This window comes from Myotis yumanensis, unplaced genomic scaffold (genome assembly GCF_028538775.1).
Source record: "Myotis yumanensis isolate MYYU_CA2020_CCGP unplaced genomic scaffold, mMyoYum1.0.hap1 SCAF_2, whole genome shotgun sequence".
In the NCBI taxonomy this organism is placed as follows: domain Eukaryota; kingdom Metazoa; phylum Chordata; class Mammalia; order Chiroptera; family Vespertilionidae; genus Myotis; species Myotis yumanensis.
In genome coordinates, this window is record NW_027223753.1 from 211,995,232 (window position 1) to 212,018,406 (window position 23,175).

Genomic DNA, 23,175 nt, shown 5'->3' on the forward strand with positions numbered 1-23,175 from the left:
GAAGCTCGGCCTCTCCCCGGAGCAGCCCAGGCATCCTGGCCTGTCCCTGCCATTGGCCCGGGAATATTTGGGGACCTGTCAGGAAAATATTTGATTGGTTGATAAAAGCAGTCCCTGGACCCTTTCCCTTATCACTGTAAACGCCCGAGGACAGTCCCTAAAAGGCGAGGCTGCACTGCGCACCAATCAGAGCCCTGGGCACAGATGCCTCGGGATGGAGGGGGGTGGGGCGCGGGGCGGAGGCGGCAGGGAGAGGGGAGGCGCTGTTGGGGGCTGGAAAGGCCCAGAACACAGCGGCTTGGGGTTCGGAAAGGGCTGTGTGTACGGGGCTGCTGGCAAACACACGGGGAGGTCAGAATAGCCACAAAGGCTTCAAAGAAAGAAAGCACAGCTTCCTTCCCTTAGGAGTCTGGCAGATGAGAAAGAAAGCCGGTGAGCTGTCATACAATAGATTTCTTCCTGAGTGGCCCCTTTCCACTTTGTCCCTTTACCACCTGTTTCTCTTAAAGAACAGAAACTGGCAGGTCGTGGACGGGTAAGGTTTCACTGACATCCCAGACAAGGCCGGGAGAGGCGGCTGGCCGGTCGGTACAAGCACTTCAACAAGCAAACAAATTGTCCTCACTATGCGGGGCAGGAGGGGGGCGGGGGGTGCGTGTGTAAGAGATCCGTTTGTAACAGGCCCTATCCATCTTATGTATATAGATCACTTACTTATGTTCAAAGTGGGAGGAATTTAAACTCCAGCAAAGCCCAGATGCTAGGCGCCAACTCTTCTGATGGGTTTCAACGGCCAGATCAGGGGCACTGGAGGCAAAGGCCCCCTGGGGGATATCCATTCCTCTTGGATAAAAGTCCCCTGCTCCTCCTGGAGGAGGGGGCACTGGCTTCTAGAATAGGGAGGGATGTCAGGCTTACGCACGCACGGCCAGGCCCCTTCACCAAAGCCCCAGAGGCCTGGGGGCCTGCTCTCCTCCCGCCCAGGCAGGCGCCTTGGATGTGAAAGGTTCCCTGTCCCTGGCATACAGCTCAGATTCATTTACATCAGGACGCATGCGTGAGACGACTCCACCGCGATGTAACCAGAGCCTCGACATGCCAGGTTAACTACTCCCCAAAGCAGGCCCGGGTGAAGATGATTAGTGGTGCCCCAAGTTTAAGACATTAGCTGTGTAAATGTTATTTTAAAATCTACCATAGATCATAGGTCATTGTTGCTTTTCTTTTATTTTCAAAATTTCTACAATGAGTATGTACGATTTTTGTCATATGAAATACTTTTTTTTTTTGCCCAGCCTGTGTGGCTCAGTGGTAGAGTATCAACCCAGGAATCAAGAGATGGTGGTTCGGGTCAGGGCACATGCCCGGGTTGTGGGCTCAAATGCAGGAGGCAGCCAATTGGTGATGTTTCTATCTCTATTCTAAAATCTAGAATCCCTTCCTCTCTCTCTCTAAAAATCATTAAGAACATAAAAAAAATGTATTTTAACACCTTGGTCTTAAAATTTGTCACTTAAGCATGTTCTTTTTCTCCAGATATTATTTAAGAAAGTAATAAGCTATGCATACTTAACTTTGTAAGTTAGTAACATGACTATAGCTGGATCCTCATGTGTAGAGAATACACATCCCCTGATCACATAAGGCAAAACTGCCTTCAGTAGTAACACCCCTCCCATCTGCATGCCCTCAGAAATAAATTTATTTGAAATGATAGCTAACAATATGTAGGTGTTTGCCCGTGCCAGACCTGCTCTAAGTGCTTTGCATAAACCACGGACTTCATCCGCACAAACACCCTAAAACTGGGCTCTATGATTGTCTCTCCTCCAGATGAGGACTTAGAGCTGGAGCTGATGAGCACAGTGAATGGTTTATCCAATACTTGAACTAAACACATTCATCTCCACACCACACCAGAAAAATTCCTGACAAGCTACCCTCAAATTCCCAGAGCTCCCTTTTTTCACTATGAATTACTTTTAGAAGTTTATCCTTTTAATAATGCCATGAAAATGTACAAATTAGAAATTTGAAAACTCTAGCTGAAAGGTCTTTTAACTTATTACAGGGACACCAATGAGCTTCAAGATAACAGGAATACCAAACATTCCAAAGGAGTCCTAAAATAAAGCTCAATGTCTCTCAGACAGCATATGCACTTCAGAAGTAAGCTGCCTGATCCACTGGGGATGCAGGAGGCTAACCCTTTCACGTCCCTAGTCCTTGATGTTCAAGTCAGAGAACAATACTTTCAGGTTTGACCCAATTTTTTAAAAATATATTTTATTGATTTTTTACAGAGAGGAAGGGAGAGGGATAGAGTTAGAAACATCAATGAGAGAGAAACAGCGATCAGCTGCCTCCTGCACACTCCCCACTGGGGATGTGCCCGCAACCAAGGTACATGCCCTTGACTGGAATCAAACCCGGGACCCTTGAGTCCGCAGGCCGATGCTCTATCCACTAAGCCAAACCAGTCAGGGCTTGACCCAATTTTTTAACAGAATTTTCTCTTTTTTCCAGCCTTATTGAGGTATTAGAGGTCTGGTGCACAGATTCATGCACCAGTGGGGTCCCTCGGAGTGGCCTGCAGGGTCGCCCAAAACCAGCAGTCCAACATCACCCAAGGGATGTAGTAGCGCGTGAAGCGGCAGGTGGCAGGGGAGGAGCCTGAGCCCGGGTGGGTACCACGCCACTCCTGCTCATCACGGCCCCGCTGCGCCTGCCGCCACCACTCAGTAGGCTCACTGCTGCAGCTGCACTCGCCAGCTGTGAGCCCGGCCTCTGGTGCCCATCGGTCAGCTGAGCAGTGCTCCCGCTGTAGGAGTGCACTGACCACCAGGGGACAGCTCCTGCATTGAGCGTCTGCCCCCTGGTGGTCAGTGCACATCATAGAGACTAGTTGACTGGTCACTTAGGCTTTTATATCTATCTATATAAAAGCCTAAGCAACCATCGCAACCGAACGAATGACCAAACAGACTGCATGGAGGGTCTAGGCCGGCAGGGGGGTCAGTGAGGGACGACCAAACAACCAAGCAACAGGCTGCATGGGGCAACCAGGCCAGCAGGGGGTCAGTGAGGGACGACCAAACGACCGAGCAACAGGCTGCATGGGGCAACCAGGCGGGTGGGGGGGGGGGGGCAGTTGGGGCAACCAGGCTGGCAATTGGGGGTGACTAGGCTAGCAGGGGGGGCAGTAAGGGGCAGCCAGGCCAGAGGGTTGGGCAGTTAGGGGCAACCAGGCCAGTGGGGGGGGGGGGCAGTTAGGGGCAATCAGGCAGGCAGGCAGGTGAGCAGTTAGGAGCCAGTGGTCCCGGATTGTGAGAAGGATGTCCGACTGCCCCCCCCCAAAGTGTCCTGGATTGGAGAGGGTGCAGGCTGGGCTGAGGGGACCCCCCGCCCCGTGCACGAATTTTGTGCACCAGGCTCTAGTATATAGATAATTGACAAAACGTTAAGATATTTAAACTGTACATCAGCTTGATCTGATATATGTGTACATTATGAAAGGAGGATTTGGCCTCTTTTGAACGTTAAAGCATGAGGTACTGGCTCCAAGCTTCACAGAGCTCCTCAGATGATCTCATGAATAATGAAACCAGATGCTATGTTTTGATTTACCTAACTTCATGAGTAATATAAAACCAGAAATAAAGGCATATTTTCATTATGTAGAACAACAGTAGTGACCACCACAGTAACTGCAGTGAGTTTAATAGTGTCCCCACAAAAAAAATTCATGTTTACCCAAAACCTCAAAATGTGACCTCATTTGCAAACAGGGTCTTTGCAGATGAAACGAGTTGAGGATCTTGAGGTGAAATCATCCTGGATCTCAGGTAAGCTCTAAATCCAGGAACTGGTGTCATTGTAAGAAGAGAAGACACATGGAGACAGAGGAAAACACCATGTGAACACAGAGGCAGCGATTGGAGCCCCAGGAGCCAACAGGAGCTGGAAGAGGCAGGAAGGATTCTCTCCACGAGCCTTCAGAGGGAGCATGGCCCTGGATTTCAGACCTCTGGCCTCCAGAACTGTGAGAGAAGACGTCTCTGTTGTTTTAAGCCACACAGATCTGTGGCAATTTGTTACAGCCGCCTTAGGAAACTAATACAGAGAAAGAAACGCATATGTTGGGTATGTAGCAGGGTGGAGGTGACCACCATACCTAAAAGGCAGTTCTTCAACTTTGTACCCCCAAGGCCTCTCTTCCTTCCATCTGAGATGGAAGCACCCCTTTCAAAGGCAGAAGAGAAGGCTGGAAAAGCTGGTAAAAAAGACAGCGAGAGACCATTCATACGGGAAAGGGAGTTCTGAGACACCATCTTTTAGGTTCCTCCAGTCCTGAGAACCAGTGTTGGGATGGTCCCTTCACAGTAAACTGCTGGTTTTGTTACTGTCCTGGGCAGACCACCAGCCATGAACTCGCCGTCTCTCCATGAATGTCAAGGCTAGGGTGACACCTGTCTAATGCATGTCTACCTGGAGATGCTCCCCAACAACAAATATATACCACCAGCCATCCGATAAGGAGAACTCACCAACTAAGGTTGTAGGAACACAGGACCGATGAAACTGAGACTGGGCAATCTAACAGCAGATGGAGGGAGGGGTGGAAGGGGTGGTGACGTGAAGGGAAAGCCTTGCCCTACCCACCCCTACAACGCTGGAATGAAACGGTCTGCTTGGAAATGGGCACTGCCCCTATTACGGAAAAACCAATGTTTTCTTATGGTTTCCTCCCAGGCACAAACCATAAAGGGAAAAAACAATAAATGTGACTACACAAATATAAAAATACACTGTAAGCAAAATTAAAAGGTAATTGGCTGGAGGAAATATTTGCAACATATATCACCGACCTGAGTTTCATGGAACATCAAAAATTCTTAAGAGCCCTAACCGGTTTGGCTCAGTGGATAGAGTGTCGGCCTGCAGAGTGAAGGGTCCCAGGTTCGATTCTGGTTAAGGGCATGTACCTTAAAAGACCTCTACTCAGAAAACTACAGGACGTTGAAAAAAGAGATAGAGGAAGACATAAAGAGATGGAAGAACATACCATGTTCTTGGATTGGTAGAATCAACATCATTAAAATGTCCATACTACCCAAAGCAATCTATAAATTCAACGCACTTCCCATTAAAATACCAATGGCCTTCTTCAAAGATCTAGAACGAACTCTCCAAAAATTCATCTGGAATAAAAAAAGACCCCGAATAGCTGCAGCGATCCTGAGAAAGAACAAAGTAGGTGGGATCTCAATGCCAGATATCAAGCTGTATTACAAAGCCACTGTTCTCAAAACTGCCTGGTACTGGCACAAGAACAGACATATAGATCAGTGGAATAAAATAGAGAGTCCAGAAATTAGCCCGAACCAATATGCTCAATTAATTTTTGACAAAGGAGGCATGAACATACAATGGAGTCAAGATAGTCTCTTCAATAAATGGTGTTGGGAAAATTGGACAGATACATGCAAGAAAATGAAACTAGACCACCAACTTACACCATACACAAGAATAAACTCAAAATGGATAAAGGACTTAAATGTACGACAGGAAACCATAAAAATTCTAGAAGAATACAAAGGCAACAAAATCTCAGACATATGCCAAAGCTATTTCTTCACTGATACAGCTCCTAGGGCAGTTGAAACTAAAGAGAAAATGAACAAATGGGACTACATCAAAATAAAAAGCTTCTGCACAGCAAAAGAAATCATCAACAAAACAACAAGAAAACCCACTTCATGGGAAAACATATTTGCCAACGTCATATCTGATAAGGGCCTAATCTCCAAAATTTATAGGGAACTCATACAACTTAACAAAAAGAAGATAAACAATCCAATCAAAAAATGGGCAAAGGAGCTAAATAGACACCTCTCAAAAGAGGACATTCAGAAAGCCAAGAGACATATGAAAACATGCTCAAAGTCACTAATCATCCGAGAGATGCAAATCAAAACAACAATGAGGTACCATCTCACACCTGTCAGAATGGCCATCATCAACAAATCAACAAACGACAAGTGCTGGAGAGGATGTGGAGAAAAGGGAACCCTCCTGCACTGCTGGTGGGAATGCAGACTGGTGCAGCCACTATGGAAGACAGTATGGAGTTTCCTCAAAAAACTGGAAATGGAACTCCCATTTGACCCTGTGATCCCACTTCTAGGAATATATCCCAAGGAACCAGAAACACCAATTAGAAAAGATATATGCACCCCTATGTTCATAGCAGCACAATTCACCATAGCTAAGATCTGGAAACAGCCTAAGTGCCCATCAGTAGATGAATGGATTAGAAAACTGTGGTACATCTACACGATGGAATACTATGCTGCTGTAAAAAAGAAGGAACTCATACCATTTGCAACAGCATGGATGGAACTGGAGAGCATTATGCTAAGTGAAATAAGCCAGTCAATGAAGGAAAAACACCACATGATCTCACTCATTCATGGATAATAAAGACCATTACAAACTTTTGAACAATAATAGATACAGAGGCAGAGCTGCCTCAAACTGATTGTCAAACTGCAGTGGGAAGGCCAGGGAGAGTTGGGGGACAGGAGGGAGGGGAGTAAGAGATCAACCGAAGGACTTGTATGCATCTATATAAGCATAACTAATGGACATAAGACACTGGGGGGTAAGGGAGGGCAGGGGTTTGTCAAGGGTGGGGGGGATAAAAAGGGCACTTATGTAATACCCTTTGTAATACTTTTAGCAAAAATAAAAAAAAATTTAAAAAAATTAAAAAATAAATTAAAAAAAAAAAAAAAAGGGCATGTACCTTGGTTGCGGGCACATCCCCAGTAGGGGGTGTGCAGGAGGCGGTTGATCGATGTTTCTAACTCTCTATGCCTTTCTCTTCCTCTCTGTAAAAAAAAAATCAATAAAATATATTTTTAAGAAATTCTTAAGAAATCATTTTTTATAAAGATGAACAAACACCAAGTGAAAAAATGGGCAAAAGGCCAGAAAAGGCAAGTCACAAAATAAGTACTAATGGTCACTAGCAATATGGAAAAATGCCTATCCTTCCTAGTGCAGCAAATCAAAGATGTCCATTTCTGACAATAAAACAGGAATTTTAAAAACAAATAAGGTTACCCCCAAGGTGGGTTGAGGATTGGAAACATTTGCCCGGAAGGCAAACTTTCATCTACCTTCAGAAAGCCCCAAACTGGGCATATCTTTTGATCCTTCAACTTCTCATGTGGCAACTTATCCTAAGGAAACAGAGGTGACCTCAGGATTCGCCTACAAGGGTACAAGGCAGTGGATACAATGGGCGGGGGGGGGGGGGGGGGGGGGGGGGGGGAAGAGGTAGAAGAGAAGAAAAATATATGTTTGCTAATTACACATTCCATCATCTAGGTGATTTTTACTTTTTCTCGACACTTTCCTGTTCATTCTAAATTCTCTACACCGAGCATGAACTGCTTTGTCATCAGATGTTCTTTGTCCAAAGAAATCCAACTTTATAGGGAGAGGTTAATAGGCAGAGACGAGGCATCCACACCTGCCCGCCGGGGCCCACTCCCTTTGGGGGAACCAGGCGTCCACACCTGCCCGCCTGAGTCCAGCCTCTTCCCTGGGTACCAGGCGTCCACACTGCGCGCCTGAGTCCACCCTCTTCCCTGGGCACCAGGCGTCCACACTGCGCGCCTGAGCCCACCCTCTTCCCTGGCACCAGGCGTCCACACCTGCCCGCCTGGGTCCACCCCTTCCCGGGGAATCAGGTGTCCACACTGCGCGCCTGAGCCCACCCTCTTCCCTGGGCACCAGGCGTCCACACTGCGCGCCTGAGCCCACCCTCTTCCCTGGCACCAGGCGTCCACTCCTGCCCGCCTGAGTCCACCCTCTTCCCTGGCACCAGGCGTCCACACCTGCGCGCCTAAGTCCACCCCTTCCCTGGGCACCAGGCGTCCACTCCTGCCCGCCTGAGTCCACCCCTTCCCTGGGCACCAGGCGTCCACTCCTGCCCGCCTGAGTCCACCCTCTTCCCTGGCACCAGGCGTCCACTCCTGCCCGCCTGAGTCCACCCTCTTCCCTGGGCACCAGGCGTCCACACTGCGCGCCTGAGCCCACCCTCTTCCCTGGCACCAGGCGTCCACTCCTGCCCGCCTGAGTCCACCCTCTTCCCTGGCACCAGGCGTCCACACCTGCGCGCCTAAGTCCACCCCTTCCCTGGGCACCAGGCGTCCACTCCTGCCCGCCTGAGTCCACCCCTTCCCTGGGCACCAGGCGTCCACTCCTGCTCGCCTGAGTCCACCCTCTTCCCTGGGCACCAGGCGTCCACACCTGCCCGCCTGAGTCCACCCTCTTCCCTGGGCACCAGGCGTCCACACCTGCTCGCCTGAGTCCACCGCTTCCCTGGGTACCAGGCGTCCACACTGCGCGCCTGAGTCCACCCTCTTCCCTGGCACCAGGCGTCCACTCCTGCCCGCCTGAGTCCACCGCTTCCCTGGGCACCAGGCATCCACCCCCTTCCCGGGGAACCTGGCGTCCACACCTGCCCGCCTGAGTCCACCCCTTCCCTGGGCACCAGGCGTCCACTCCTGCCCGCCTGAGTCCACCCCTTCCCTGGGCACCTGGCGTCTACACCTGCTCGCCTGAGTCCACCGCTTCCCTGGGAACCTGGCGTCCACACTGCGCGCCCAGCAGCCTGCAGGGGGCGCTCTGCCCTCGGTCCCGCCCCTCCCGGGCCCTAGACTCCCTCCGGGACTCGGATTCAAACCACCCGAAGCGCGGGCGACAACAACCCGGCGTGGACGGGAGCGCCTGGGCCCGGCTCGGTGGCCCCCTCCGCGCCCGGGCGAGGGAGAGGGGCAGCGGGCGGCACCGTCAGGACGTCCACACAAGTCCCCTCACTGCGCCCTCGCGGAGATGCAGGGCCTGACTCAGGGTACCGCCCTGGGCCCTGGACACCGGCCACCGGCCACCGGCCACCGGCCACCACCGCCAGCGGCCGCCCAGACGCGGCCCGGAGTGCGCAGGCGCGCGAACCGCGCGGCCCCGCCCCGCCCCCGGTTTGGCCCCGCCCCCTGGCTCTCCCTTCCCAGCAGGCCCCGCGGGCGGGTTTCCAGGCGACGCGTCTGAGGCCGCGGGAGCCCAGCGGAGCAGGTAACGGCCGCGCAGCCGCCGTCACCGCCACCGACGCCCCCTGCAGCCCCAGGCCCGGCCCAGCCCCCACCGGAACCTCCTGCCAGACTTTCCGGGCCTTCCCGTGTCGCAGGTCACTCAGCCTGGCTCCTGCCCGGCTGGGCCTCGGTGCTGCGCTCGCACTCCAGCCGGGACCGTAGCCAGGCGGCCCGGCCCACGCCTCCTGCAGGGCGCCCCTCCCCTGCCCGGAGGGACGGCACCCACGCAGCACGCTCACCCGCAGGACCACGCTGCTCCGGCTGGGGACCCGCCGGCACGAGGACTGGCCGCTGGGGGCATTCGGGCAGGGGCTGCCCCGAGCTGGCCAGGTACGGCCTGGGGAAGGGTCCTGGCCCCTGGGCAGCCTCCGGTCACCGGTCACCCCGGTCATAGGGCAGAGTTCACCACCTCCACCCCTTACCCTGACTTACAGGCTTTCCCCGATGTTTTTCTATTATATTTGAATCTATCTTCAGTTTTGCACCTACGTACTTTTGCTTTTTTTTAAATATATTTTTATGAATTAGGAGAGGAAGAGAGAGGGAGAGAAACATCAATCAGTCATTGATACGCCGCCTCCTGCACGCCCCCTACTGGGGATTGACCCCCGCAACCCGGGCATGTGCCCTGACGGGAATCCAACCATGACCTCCTGGTTCAGAGGTCAACACCCAACCTTATTGAGCCACACCCACCAGGCATGGTTTTGTTTTGTTTGTTTTTGTTTTTTCTTTCTAACCTTAGCACTTACATTTCCCCAGCCCCAGCCCGTGGAACTCTGAACCCTTTGAAATGCCTACGACGTGTTTGCCCCTCACCGGCTCAGCCTTGGAGCTCTTTGCCCACACTTTCCCCTTAGTGCTTTCACATTTCACTACCACACTGTGCCAACAGGTAACGTGTCAGACCAGTTTCTCACTGTTGAGCATGACCTTGGACATTTTTCCTACCTACACTCGGTCAATTCATCCAGTCTCATAGACTCAAAACCCATTTAAATGCGAGGGAGCCTCACATGTGCAAGTAATATCTCCAGCCGTGACCCTTCCCTGAACCTCAGACCCTGTACTTAGATGTCTGCCCACACTTTTCCTTAGAAGTCTAAGGGGTCCCCAGCACAGCTCCTTGACATTCCCCCAGACCTGCTCCCGCCGCACCTTTCCCCACCCCAGTTACTGGAAACCATTCTCCCTGTTGTCCAGGCCTTGTCGTCCTTGACCATTGTTTTTCTTCCTCCCCGCATTCAGTGTGTCAACACATCCTTCAACATGCACCCAGAATAGATGCACAGTCCTACCATTTTTACACACACACCCCCGCCCCCACCATCACCACCCTGATTGTCTCAGGAGCCTTCTAGTTGGTCTCCCTGCTAGTGCCATCCCCCAGTCTTGGGTAGTGACAGTCTTATGCTATTTCCCTTTCTCTGTCACTTCAAGTAAATATGTTTAGAAAAAAAATGGAAAAGAGTTCCATGGGTAAAAAGACAATTTTTTAAGCCTGTAGTTTGAGAATCGCAATTTTTAAACCAACCATGACCTCCTGGTTCAGAGGTCAACACCTTTCCCCACCCCTACATAAGCACCTAACTATTAAGCTAAAAGTTGAAAGATGTCCCTCAGCTTTCTTAGGCGTGTGACAGTGTCCCTGGATAGGCAAGAGCCTTAAAACTGGCTTTCCAGAAGGATAAAATAATCCATGGGCCTCTTCCCAGTGAGGAGGAGAAGTCATGTAGGAAATTGGGCTGTTTGTTCCCTACTCTTGGGGGGTTTGGGGGGTTGTTGTTTTTTTAGAGAAGCACCCAATGAGGCAAATTGAAATGGAGACAAATGCTCATCCCTGTGCTGATCATTTATAGTCAGTACCTGGGCTCTGATATTCTGATCCTCAGTCACAGTGACGCAGTGATGGATATGACAGGTCCCTGCCCTTGGGGAACTAATGGCCCCCCACACACCTGTAGCCTTGCCAGTATCAAACCCCATTTTCTCTCTTTTTCCATCGAGTGAAACCCTGATTGACCAAAGTAACATGGTAGGATTGCTGCAACCTGCAAAGGGTCTGTGGGATATAGCAGGTTGCCAACCTCCACTTCACTCAAACTTATTTTTTTTTTAGCAAACGTTTCTTTTTAATATACATATATATTATTTTATTGATTTCAGAGAGGAAGGGAGAGGAAAGGAGAGATAGAAACATCATTGATGAGAGAGAATCATTGATTGGCTGCCTCCTGCACACCCCACACTGAGGATCGAGCCCACAACCAGGGCATGTGCCCTGACCAGGAATCGAACCGTGACCTCCTGGTTCGTAGGTTGACGCTCAACCATTGAGCCCTACCGGCTGGGCTACTTCACTCAAACTTGATCTCCCACCTGTCTCATGCTATCACTTCATAGAGGAACCTAACACTACCTGGTGGGAATCTTCCTATTCTCCAGCTACCAGAACTGAAAGCCTTACCTACCTTGTACCCATCTTATCTTCCTCCTGTCCTAGGCTACCCAGGTGACTTGGATATCATCTCCTCCCACTGGTCAAAAACCCTACCCTGTCACTGTCAGCTTTTCGTTCTCTCACCTGTGCAGTCACCTGTTCTTCTCAACTGGCTCTTTCCCATGCTCAAGTCTCCCAGCACAAAAGAAAGGGGGGGTGAATCTCCCTTGACCCACGTTCCCCTTCATTTTCTAGTTATTGCCCAACTGCTCATCCCCTTTGAAGGGCCAACTTTTTTAAAGAGCTGCCCTGTTCAGTTCATCCATTCCATCCATTCCTGTCTCTTTCCTCAACCCACTCGAGCCTGCCTTCTGCCCTTGTCTCTCTACTAAAACAAAAACCACTCAGACATTCCGGGCCTCATCTTGCGCGCTGGTTCTCGGCAGCTGAAATGTGATGCTGCTGCTCCCATCTCACTTTTGAAACGGTCTTCCCTTGGCTGCTGCACCCTCACCGACCCCCAGCCTTCTGCTCCTCCTGCCCCTGCTCTGGCTCACTCTCCTCTCCTGAGCTCATTGATAGTGCAGTTCCCACCTTCTCATTGTGTTGCCCTCCCCCCATGTGCCCTATATTCTGACATTGGGCACAAATGCATGCCCACCATCTTGACTCCCAAGTTTGTCCTTCCAGCTTGGCCTTCCCTTCCCCTATGTCCAGCTAGCTGAATGGCATTGCCTCTTAAGACCTCTCAGACACCCCCAACTCAACACCCACAAGTCCGAACAATCTCCCACCAGCCCACCCTCTGGGACCTCTATCATGGGAAACTGGGATTCCCCCTCTACCTTCCCCAGCATCCAGTGGATCGCCATGCCCTGGTGACCTCGTCTCCTGTGCATCTTTCGCATCTCTGCATCGTCACTGGCGCCTTAGTCCAAGCTAGCGCCTCCCTTCATCCAGGCTTCTGCGATCTCTGCTCTGGATTTCTCCATGTTACACTCTATACACAGCCCCAGTCGCCTCTTCAGGAGGCATTGCTGACTATGTCATCTCTTCCCCAGTCTCCCTCTTTTGCTTACTGCTGGCTTCCCATTGCTCTTAGATTAATGATTCAAATCATACACGTGGCCTCCCTTGACCTTGCAGCTGCTCGCCCCTACCTACCTCTGTACACCCTGGGACCACTGGTCCTTCTCACTGGCCCCCAGCCACAGAGGCCTCCTGCTCCCAACAGGCCGTGGCTCTGTCTTCTCTGTGTGTCTGCAGTGTTCTTCCCTCCCTCCCCTACTTAGTTCCCACCGATCCTTCATTTCTCAGCTCAGGTGGTGCTTCTGTCAGAGGACTTCCCAGGCCACTGTCTAGGTCAGATGTCTCTGTCCTCACAGAGCTGTATCTCTTTCCTTGAAAACACTGCAAACAGTCACTGCTGTGATTATTACTGACATATAAGCTCCACAAAAACAAAAACACTTCTGTCTGTGCTCATTATATCCCCTACACCTCACACAGACCCTGGCGCATGGTAAGCACCCAAATATGTGTTGAAAAGGAATGAAATGAACATCTAATGTGTAAGATGTATCAAATGTGTGGTATTTTAGTACAGTTTTATTAAAATAGAATGAAAATAATTAGGTCAACACTGAAAATGAACGAGAAATGTGACGGTGGCCAGGAGGGGGAACTAAGATGCACCCGTCTATAAATGTAGTCCTGGAGCTCACACTTATTTTCCTTCAGTGCCTGCGCTGTCCATTGCATTTGCCACCACTTGGTGGCAGTAGAGGCACAGTTTCTCATTCTGAAGGCACTGCTTTGGGATGCTCACTCTGGCAAAGAATTCAAGCTTTTTGTCAAATATAAATAAAACTAGAGGCCTGGTGCACGGATTCATGCACCAGTGGGGTCCCTCGGCCTGGCCTGTACCCTCTCACAATCCGGGATCCCTCGGGGGATGTCGGAGAGCCGGTTTCGGCCAGGCCAAGGGACCCCACTGTTGCATGAATCTGTGCACCGGGCCTCTAGTATGCATATAAGATCTTTGATTAATCTCTTCCTGCCCTCTCCCCTCCCCCCTTCCCTCTGAGATTCACCAGTCTGTTCCATGTTTCCATGCCTGTGGCTTCCACTCCTGTGTTGAGTGTCTGCCCCCTGGTGGTCAGTGTGTGTCATAGCTACCAGTCGGCCGGTCCCTTAGGCTTTTAGATTGGTAAATTTTCTAAACCTACATAACTTGTCTATAACCATCCAAACTTTGAACATAGTACATTTCCATGTAATCAGATAAAGCTTAAGATTTCTGATCTATATAGATAGGTTTCATTTACAGATTTTCATGCTGGATGGGACTCTAGAAGTCCATTCAGCTAATACCATACACTAAACAACTGAGGACAAACACTAGTTGTCCTGGCAGAGCTGATACTATATATAACTCAGATGTCTTTTCACACAAGCATTTTTCCTTGCATAGCGTACTCCCTCTCTTCTCAATGTGTTCATTCTTAAACTTGTCTTCAATATGAGAGTGACCAAGTTTATGAAGCAAAAAATTGGGAGATATAATCTCAAAAGTGGATGCATGTTTGAAATAGTGTTCCTGAACCCTTGGGGTATGTGATCATCTTGTCTATGTAATACTGTTTTTATAAGCTAAGGGGAAAGTGTTTCTGTTCATTTAACATCCTGCTTAACTTTAAGTTCAGGCCTTTCATTCTGCGGGAAGACCCTCAGCCTGGGTCCGGCTGGAGTTTCCTGCCGTGACGCAGGCTGAGCTCCTGGCAGGAAGACCACAGAAATGACCCAGAGCCCTTTTTCTTCACAGGGAGGCCCATGAGGCCCACCTGTCCCACCACTGGTGATGAAACTTGATGACCTGATCAAGGTGGTGGTGTCTTCCAGGTTTCTTTCTCTACAAAGTCACCTTCTTCCCCTTTGGTTAGTATTGTGCCAAATCCTGTTCCTTATCAAATTTACATTCACTGGTCTTTAGCATCTATTGACAACTCTTGCCTGTTTCAACTACCGCCAGGATAGTTGCCAAATAGCCATTGTCTATTTCTACCATTCTTTGTGTATTTATTAGTTGTTATTCTACCGTAAGGAAGGGCTTCCTCTTCCGTTCTCCCTCATTTATATCAGTATGAACTCATGGATTCTTGTTTGATTTAGTAGATTGTCCTCTCACACACCCCTCATTTATTCTGATACTCGAATGTTCTAGATTTGAAGGACACACACAGCCTTATCTTGTTCTTCACCTGCCCCAGCCCTGAATCATCCATTGCTGCAAGGAACACTGAGTCCTTTTAGTGGGGCGTGGTGCTCATTGTTACTGGGGTGTCATTGCTTCTAGGCCTTCTCAGAGAGCAGAGGTGGGAAAAATACACACACAGTGATACCTGCATACACATACACACACACACACACACACACACACAACTATACTTCTATATCTATATATGTATCTATATAGATACATAGATATCTATATTAACCCAATATTTCCTATTCTGATCCAACACCTCAGGTTCTTTCAGCCTTCCCTGTTTCTATGTAAATAAAACCCTTTCAGGCACCAAGAAACTTGGCCTCCATGAGTCTAAGTATATTATTTCCTGACTTATGTGCTCTGTGTAATTAATATCCTGACCTCGTCAGCTCCCTGTCACCTTTTGTCACCACCTTTTCCTCCCCAAGTCTCCCCCTCCCCACATGGCTTCCTCGGCCTCCTGGCGTGCCTCTACCATGCCTCTGCTCGAAGGCCAGCCTTCTGGCTTTGTTCTGTCTCTCCATCCAGATGCTGCCAGGAGAGTCTGCTGTTCAGTCCTGCTGGTTTCTCCAAAGCTAACAGTCCCACCAGCTCCCAGGGTTGGCATTGTGTTCCCAGATGTAGTCCAGGTGACGGGTTCTGGAAGCATGAAGGTCTTCCCCCAAAGCCTTTGAACTCAACCTCTTCTTTGACTTCTTGACATCCTTTATAATAAAAGCCTTTATAATAAAATGCAAATCGACCAAACGGTGGAACAACTGGCCAGCGGGGGGCAGGGCCCGCAAGTGGGCAGCGCCAGGCCAGCCAAGGTGGTAGCCAATGGGCAAAGGGAGGGGACGGCAATTGGGGCCAGCGGTGACCAGCAGCTGCAGAGGGGTGATCGGGGGGTGGGGCCAGCCGCTTGCCGGCCTCATCCCCTGATTGGCCTGCCAGGCACCACTTACAGAGGGAGGCCAGACTGCAGCTTAGGCCCGCTTCCCATAGGGAGCGGGCCTAAGCCATCAGTCGGACATCCCCTGGGGGCTCCTGGACTGCAGGAGGGCACAGGCCGGGTTGAGGGACCATCCCCCGACCAGTGCATGAATTTTTGTGCACTGGGCCTCTAGTTTATAATAATGCATTTCACTTACATTTCAATAGCCTGCTTTTGGTCTCATTTTGATTGTTGATGTTTTTCAAGGTAACCTGTATTAGTTTCCTATTGCTGCTGTAAAAAGAAATTACCACCAACTCTGGCTTAAAACAACCCAAATTTATTCTCTTACTGTCAGACGTCTGGAATGAGTCTCACTCTGGCTCCTTCTGAAGGCTCCATGGGAAATCCATTTCCGTGCCTTCTCCAATTTACAGAACAGCCTGCATTTGGCCTGTGACCCCTTCCTCCATCGCTATAGTCAGCATTCTTTCTCTGACCTGCGTCCCTCATCACAGTGCCATCTTCTGACTCCTGTGTCCCTCTTATAAAGAAAAGCATCCGTTATTACATCAGGCCCCAGGTGGATAATCCAGGATAATCTCACCTTGAAATCCATCCATCCATCACTCTGCAAAGTCCCTTTTGCTAAATAACATGACAGGTTCTGTTCCCAGGGTCTGGGGATTCACAAATCCTGGGAACTAGGATGTGGACGTCCTGGGGGTGGTAATCAGCCTACCACACTACCAAATGCAAGTCTTAAATCTTTTTTTTCCTTTTTTTTACTTTATGTTTCAATTACAGTTTGCATTTAATATTATTTTGTATTAATTTCAGGTATATGGCATAGTAGTTAGATAATCATTTGCTTTACAGAGTGTTCCCTCTGATATTTTCACTACTCACCTGACACCATACTAGTTATTGCATTATTGAATACTGGACGCCCAGTGCACGAAAATTCACAAACCACAGTCGGACATCCTTAGCGCTGCCGAGGAGGTGGGAGAGGCTCCTGCCACCGCCGCTGCACTTGCAGCCGTCAGCCAGGCTTGTGACTCAGCGGAACTCCCGCTGTGGGAGCGCACTGACCACCAGTGGGCAGCTCCTGCATTGAGCGTCTGCCCCTTGGTGGTCAGTGCACATCATAGCAACCAGTCGTCCTGCCATTAGGGTCAATTTGCATATTACCCTTTTATTATAAAGGATATTTCCTATACTGTACTTTACATCCCTATGACTATTTTGTAATTACCAATTTGTACTTCTCAACCCTTTCGCCTTTTTCACCCAGTTTCCCAAACTCCCTCCCCTCTTGCAACCCTCAGTCTGTTTTCTGTATCTATGAGCCCATTTCTGTCCTGTTTGTTCATTTATTTTACTCTTTAGATTTCACACACGAGTGAAATTATATGGTATTTGTCTTTCTCTGTCCAACTTATTTCACTTAGCATATTCATCCATGCCGTCACAAATAGTAAGACTTTGTTCTTTTATATGGCCAAGCAAGTCTCAAATCTTAAAAGTGGGATTTTAAATCCTTTTATTATAATGCATAATGAACTACATGTAAACACTGATTAGCAAATGAACGTGTCTTGGAGATCTCTGCATTTACACATCAACAGAGATATACTTCATTCTTTGAGTTCTTAAACGATTATGCAGAATCAGTATTACTGTTCATCATAGTTACAATGACGGTGTTTCATCCAATTCTTTAATTTTTGTCATTCTGATAGATGAAACTGGAATCTAATTGTCTTAATTTGCATTTAATTAATTTAGAGTAAGTCTGAACATCTTACATATTGGTTGTCTATGTTTCTGTAATGTGCTTTTTATGTAATATGTTCATACCCTTTGCCCATTTTACTAATGGATTATTATGGGTCCTTTGTAAATTAAGGAAATTAGCTCTTTTTTATATATTGAAAATAGTTTACCCAGTTTCTGATGTGCCTTTTAACTTGATTTTTTGTTGTTGTTGTTACACAGAAATTTAAATTTTTTATGCAGCCATTTTTACTAATTGTTTCCTATGTGGCCTGTGGGCTTTATTTCTTACCACACTCCTTGTTTTCTTTTAAGATTTGTTTTTAACATTTACATCTTTAATTCTCTTATATTTATTTCACTGTGAGGAATGAAATAAGGATTCACTTTTGTTCTGAGTTCCAGACCAGGTCCTAGCCCGTCTCTCCCCACTTTCTTCACCTTTATCTGGCACCAAGTTTCCATATTAATTTGTGAGATCTTAACATTTTCTTTCTGTAATATCATTCTAGGTTTTTTGAAATATATTCTTTGTTTAAAAAGAGGCCAAAACATGTCCAAAAATACTACCTTGGAAACCCCATAAATAAATATTGCAGTGTGAGGAACCCTCCGCTCCAACACACAGCCGATCTTCCTACATCTTAGGCAAGGTGGATAAAGAGTGGCAGGTATGCGTTCATTCGTCTTAAACTTTCTAGCATGTGTTCATTCTTTTGTCTGCTTTGTTGCAAAAGCAGGACTGAAGACAACTGAATGTAGTATTCAGAATGACCCAGATGTATTTCTTGACCTTGAACATTCTTATTTCTAATTCTGTAATTAAATGAACATGCTATACAAATTTATTATTGTCACATGTAGTTACTCCTTCACCATGGGGTGTTCCAGAAAAGCATGATCAACTGGATCACATTTTTTTAGTTTAGAACAGTGTTTTCATTGTTGTTTTGTTTTGTTTTAGAAATTTTTTTAATTTTTTAAAATATAGTTTTATTGCCCTAACCAGTTTGGCTCAGTGGATAGAGCGTCGGCCTGCGGACTGAAGGGTCCCAGGTTCGATTCTGGTCAAGGGCATGTACCTTGGCTGCAGGCACATCCCTAGTAGGGGGTGTGCAGGAGGCAGCTGATCGATGTTTCTCTCTCATCGATGTTTCTGACTCTCTATCCCTCTCCCTTCCTCTCTGTAAAAAAATATATATATTTTAATTGATTTCAGAGAGGAAGGGATAGAAACATCAATCATGAATGAGAATCATTGATTGGCTGCCTCCTGCACGCCCCATACTGGGGATCAAGCCTACAACCCAGGCATGTGCCCTTGACCAGAATCAAATCTAGGACCTTTCAGTCCACAGGCCAATGCTCTGTCCACTGAGCCAAACCGGCTAGGGCATCGTTGTTGTTGTTTTTATTAAATTTATTGGGGTGACACTGGTTATAGGATCCTATAGGTTCCAAGTGTGCATTTCTGTGATACATGATCTGCATATTGCATTGTGTGCCAACACCCACAGCCCCAGCATCTTCCATCCCCGTATATTTGGCCCCCTTTTCCCTTTGCTACCCTCCCCACCTGCTTTTTAATTGTGGGTTGTATTTCTGAGTCATAACAGTAAAGAAACTACTATGAACCCTATAATGATAGAGACATAGTGAAATTATGCCTCAAGTGCAGTACAACAGGCAGTGTTATACTGGAAACACTGATGGTTCAAAGTACAAATGCTGTCAAACCTGAACTCTATGCTACCATAAGTTTCATATATCAAAATCTAGTGTGCTAACTATAACAAGCATTACACGATTACCAACTTTGCTTGTTTTCAAATCCTTGACGGCAGAAGTTTGTGCCCAGCAGACACTAAATAAATGTTCTTTGACTAAACTTTTAATTAATTATTCAGTTCATTAAGAAGAACATGAGGTAGTTGGCCTAGGACCTGGATTTTTCAATAATGCACCACATAATCAGAAATCCATATATGTTTTTACTGATAGCAGTGGTGAAGTATAGCCTATTTATATTAATACAAAGACAGTCTAAAACAATGTAATCAACTTAAAAGTGTAGGTACAGGTCTGGTACTAGTAATTGATCAAATTTTATCAGATCAATGAGAAAACTGATATTTAACAGACAGAACCTTCCAGAGAGCTGCTTCCCCCCCCCTCCCCATGTTTGATCAATGCTTATTGAACTAAGGCAGCAGGATGCCATTCTGTACTGTATCACACACAGGGCAACCCAATCTCGAGTTAGCCCTTTGTGAGCGTGTGACTCAGAGGGAATCTAAAACAATGGAGGTGGTACAGCCACATCCTCAAATCTCATTGTTCTGCTTTAGGCAGGGAGGAGATCACCCCTCCACCTAACCTGCTTATCGTCTGGCTGTTCCTATCACATCAGATTCAGAGTGAGTTTTACTGATTAATCTAAAAGGTTAAGGGATAAGAGGTTATTTTCTATATAGTCTAAGATTTTGAACTCTAGACTAGAGGTAAAATAATGGGAGCTGAATAGCATGCAGTTCCCACAGGCCTCCTGCAGGTTTTCACAGACTCTGACATTTTGAGGTTGTAGTAATAAATGAGTTGAGCCCGATGATGACCATTTTGGGTCAAGCAGTGTGGCACAGTGAAAAGAACTTTAAAGGCAGACAGACCTGGATTCAAAGCTCAGTGCTTCCACTCACCAGCTTAGTGACCTTGGACAAGTTACTTAACCGTTCGGAGCTTTCATTTGCTCATCTGTAAAACAGGGTTAATGATGCCACTTTCTCGGCAATATCATCATACTTAAGTAAGCTAACATATGTAAGTGCCTACCTCCGTACTTGGCACACAGTAGGTGGTGGTATGATCACCATTCAGGCATTTACAGTAGTGGTTGGGTGGCAGCACCGTGCTAGGCTTGAAGCTACAACCGGAATAAGACAGTCTGTCACCCTAGCTGGTTTGGCTTAGTCACAGTGGATAGAGTGTCGGCCTGCAGACTGGGTGAAAAAGGCGAAAGGGTTGAGAAGTACAAATTGGTAATTACAAAATAGTCATAGGGATGTAAAGTACAGTATAGGAAATATCCTTTATAATAAAAGGTTAATATGCAAATTGACCCTAATGGCAGACTGAAGGGTCCCAAGTTCGATTTTGGTCAAGGGCACATGCCTGGGTTGTGGACTTGATCCTCAGTAGGGGGCAGGCAGGAGGCAGCCAATCCATGATTTTCTCTCATCATTGATGTTTCTATCTCCCTCTCCCTTCCTCTCTGAAATCAATAAAAATATATTAAAAAAAAAAAAAAAAAAAGACAGAGTCTGTCTTCAGGGCATTTCAGTCTAATGAGATTACCCAAGGAGTTGTTCCAGGTAAAATAAGTGATGGGAAACCGACCAACTCACATCCATCCCGTGCAGACTCCAGTGGCGTCCCTGACAGTCCTGGTCTTGTCCCAGAATTACCCTTCCAGGAAGGGAGCCTACTGTGTGTTGATTGCTGACTGTGTGACAAGTACTGGGATAGGTATTTTAGACTCATTTCCCCCTGTAACATGGGTGTTCTTACATTTACAAATAGCCAAGATCACTTAGCTAAGTGACTGACCCAGATTCAAACCCAAGTTGGTCAGCCTGCAAATTGTCTGTCACCTACTCTGTCACACACCCAGGTTGGTGGCAGCCAGACAACCTGTGACTGTAACATGAAAAGCACCCTTGAAAGAAGCCTTTGTCCCACAGTGCCCAGGAGGCGATTTTTCAAAGGCGTGTTCTGAGTTGGGGGTGAAGAGGAGAGGTCAAAGTTTAGCTTGTGGCAGGAACAACTGGTAAAAGCCAAATTATTGTTGTGAGTTAGCAACCATGTTCAGGCAATCTGGATTTGTCAAGATGCATGGGGAGGAAATTAGGAGCCAAGGTCATGAGTAAGAAGAGGTGGGGAGGAAGAAGGACAGGCAAAACTCTAAGGCAGGGGTGAGAAACGACCAGCCCATGGGCCGTATAAGGCCCGCAAATTCATTTGGTCTGGCCCTGCCAAGGCAACCATAGGTGGGACTCAAAATTCAATAAATCTAGGAGCTTTTTTATAGCAACATAAATTTCTATTAAGTGGAGAGAGAGGAAAGGAAAGGGAAAGAGAACAAGAGAGAGAAAAAAGCATTGATTGGTTGCCTGCCGTATGTGCCCCAACTGAGGATCAAACCTGAAACCTGGGTATGTGCCCTTACCGGGAATTAAACCCACAACCCCTTGGTGCACAGGACAATGCTCCAACCAACTGAGCCACACCAACCAGGACTCATTATTTTTTTTATCTTTTAAATATATTTATTTGAAGTCTACTGTACCATTCTTTAGTTCCCAAATAATATTTTTATTTTTTACATTGAAGAGTTAACTGTATAATAACTAGACAAACTTAGTTTGATTTTTTCCCCAAATCCATTCTATATATATATATATATATATATATATATATATGGATTGATTTTTTACAGAGAGGAAGGGAGAGGGAGAGTGAGAAACATCAATGAGAGAGAAACATCGATCAGCTGCCTCCTGCACACCCCCTACTAGGGATGTGCCCGCAACCAAGTCACATGCCCTTGACCAGAATCGAGCCTGGGACCCTTCAGTCTGCAGGCCGACACTCTATCCACTGAGCCAAACCGGTTAGGGCCCAAATCCATTCTTTATAAAAGTTTGGGTTTTGTACAGCTGAAAATATGGTTAGTTATTTGCTAAACAAATGTAAATTTCCCACTCAGTGCATTTTCTTCAAAAGGATTCCGATCCCTGGATGATCTTCTTATGCAAATCAACATTTTTTTATTGCTTCTTCTGTCATCATGTAGAATATAATCAGGGAAATGATGTTCATGTTATAGTAGTCTAAGTAACACATAAAAAGGAATGCAAATTTCCTGAATTAGAATATAATTATGGATCAAGTAGATTAATTCTGATCTGTATCTTTAATCTTAAAAGTATGTGATTCATCGTTAGTAAAGAAAAGTGTATACATTTGGGCAAATATGTCTGGGTTTTGTAAGTGTTGCATTTTATATGAGCCTTCCAGACCGAGCAAATGCAATCACTTTCTTCAGTTCTGAGCAAGGCAAAAAAAAAACAAAAACCCAACAAGCAGACAGGCTTGGAGAGCAAGAGTACAATTCACTAATTGGTAAATTGTTGACATTGCTTCTATCTGGTAGGAACTTTATCTTATATTACCTGTGAATATACTTTCACCAAAGTCTGGTCCAAACTGAAATGGTTCCAGAAAATACTTCAGAATTCTTACTTATCCATTACTAGAGGCCCGGTGCACAAATTCGTGCATGGGTGGGGTCCGGCCGGCCCACCATAATGGGGGCCCATTAGGCTGGGCTGGCAGCGGGGAGGGGCCGTGGGTGGTTGGCAGCCGGCCCTGCCCCTAATTGAGGTGTTGGGGGCCAATTGGGGCCTGGATCAGACTGGATCAGTCGTTCTGGTCATTCTGCCATTCCGGTTGCTGGGCTTTTATATTGAGAGATAGTTCAATGTAATAACACACAGGTCCATTTTAATGTCAATGGCTATGGATCTAAAAGCCCCTTTCTTCCGTCAGGTGTGCT

The 23,175-nt window shown here is 47.4% G+C and overlaps 1 protein-coding gene across 1 annotated transcript; it reads right to left on the reverse strand.

Moving 5' to 3' along the window:
* Positions 1 to 3,530: 3,530 nt before the first annotated feature.
* On the reverse strand, positions 3,531 to 9,553 carry LOC139002718 (uncharacterized). The gene is made up of 5 exons (XM_070403792.1): positions 9,384 to 9,553; positions 7,380 to 8,670; positions 7,185 to 7,247; positions 6,809 to 6,893; positions 3,531 to 4,113 (listed from the first exon to the last, which is right to left on the reverse strand). Exons 1-2 carry the CDS (start codon positions 9,551 to 9,553, stop codon positions 7,500 to 7,502), a joined length of 1,341 nt encoding a protein of 446 aa, XP_070259893.1. The 3' UTR covers positions 3,531 to 4,113; positions 6,809 to 6,893; positions 7,185 to 7,247; positions 7,380 to 7,499.
* Between the last annotated feature and the right edge of the window lie 13,622 nt (positions 9,554 to 23,175).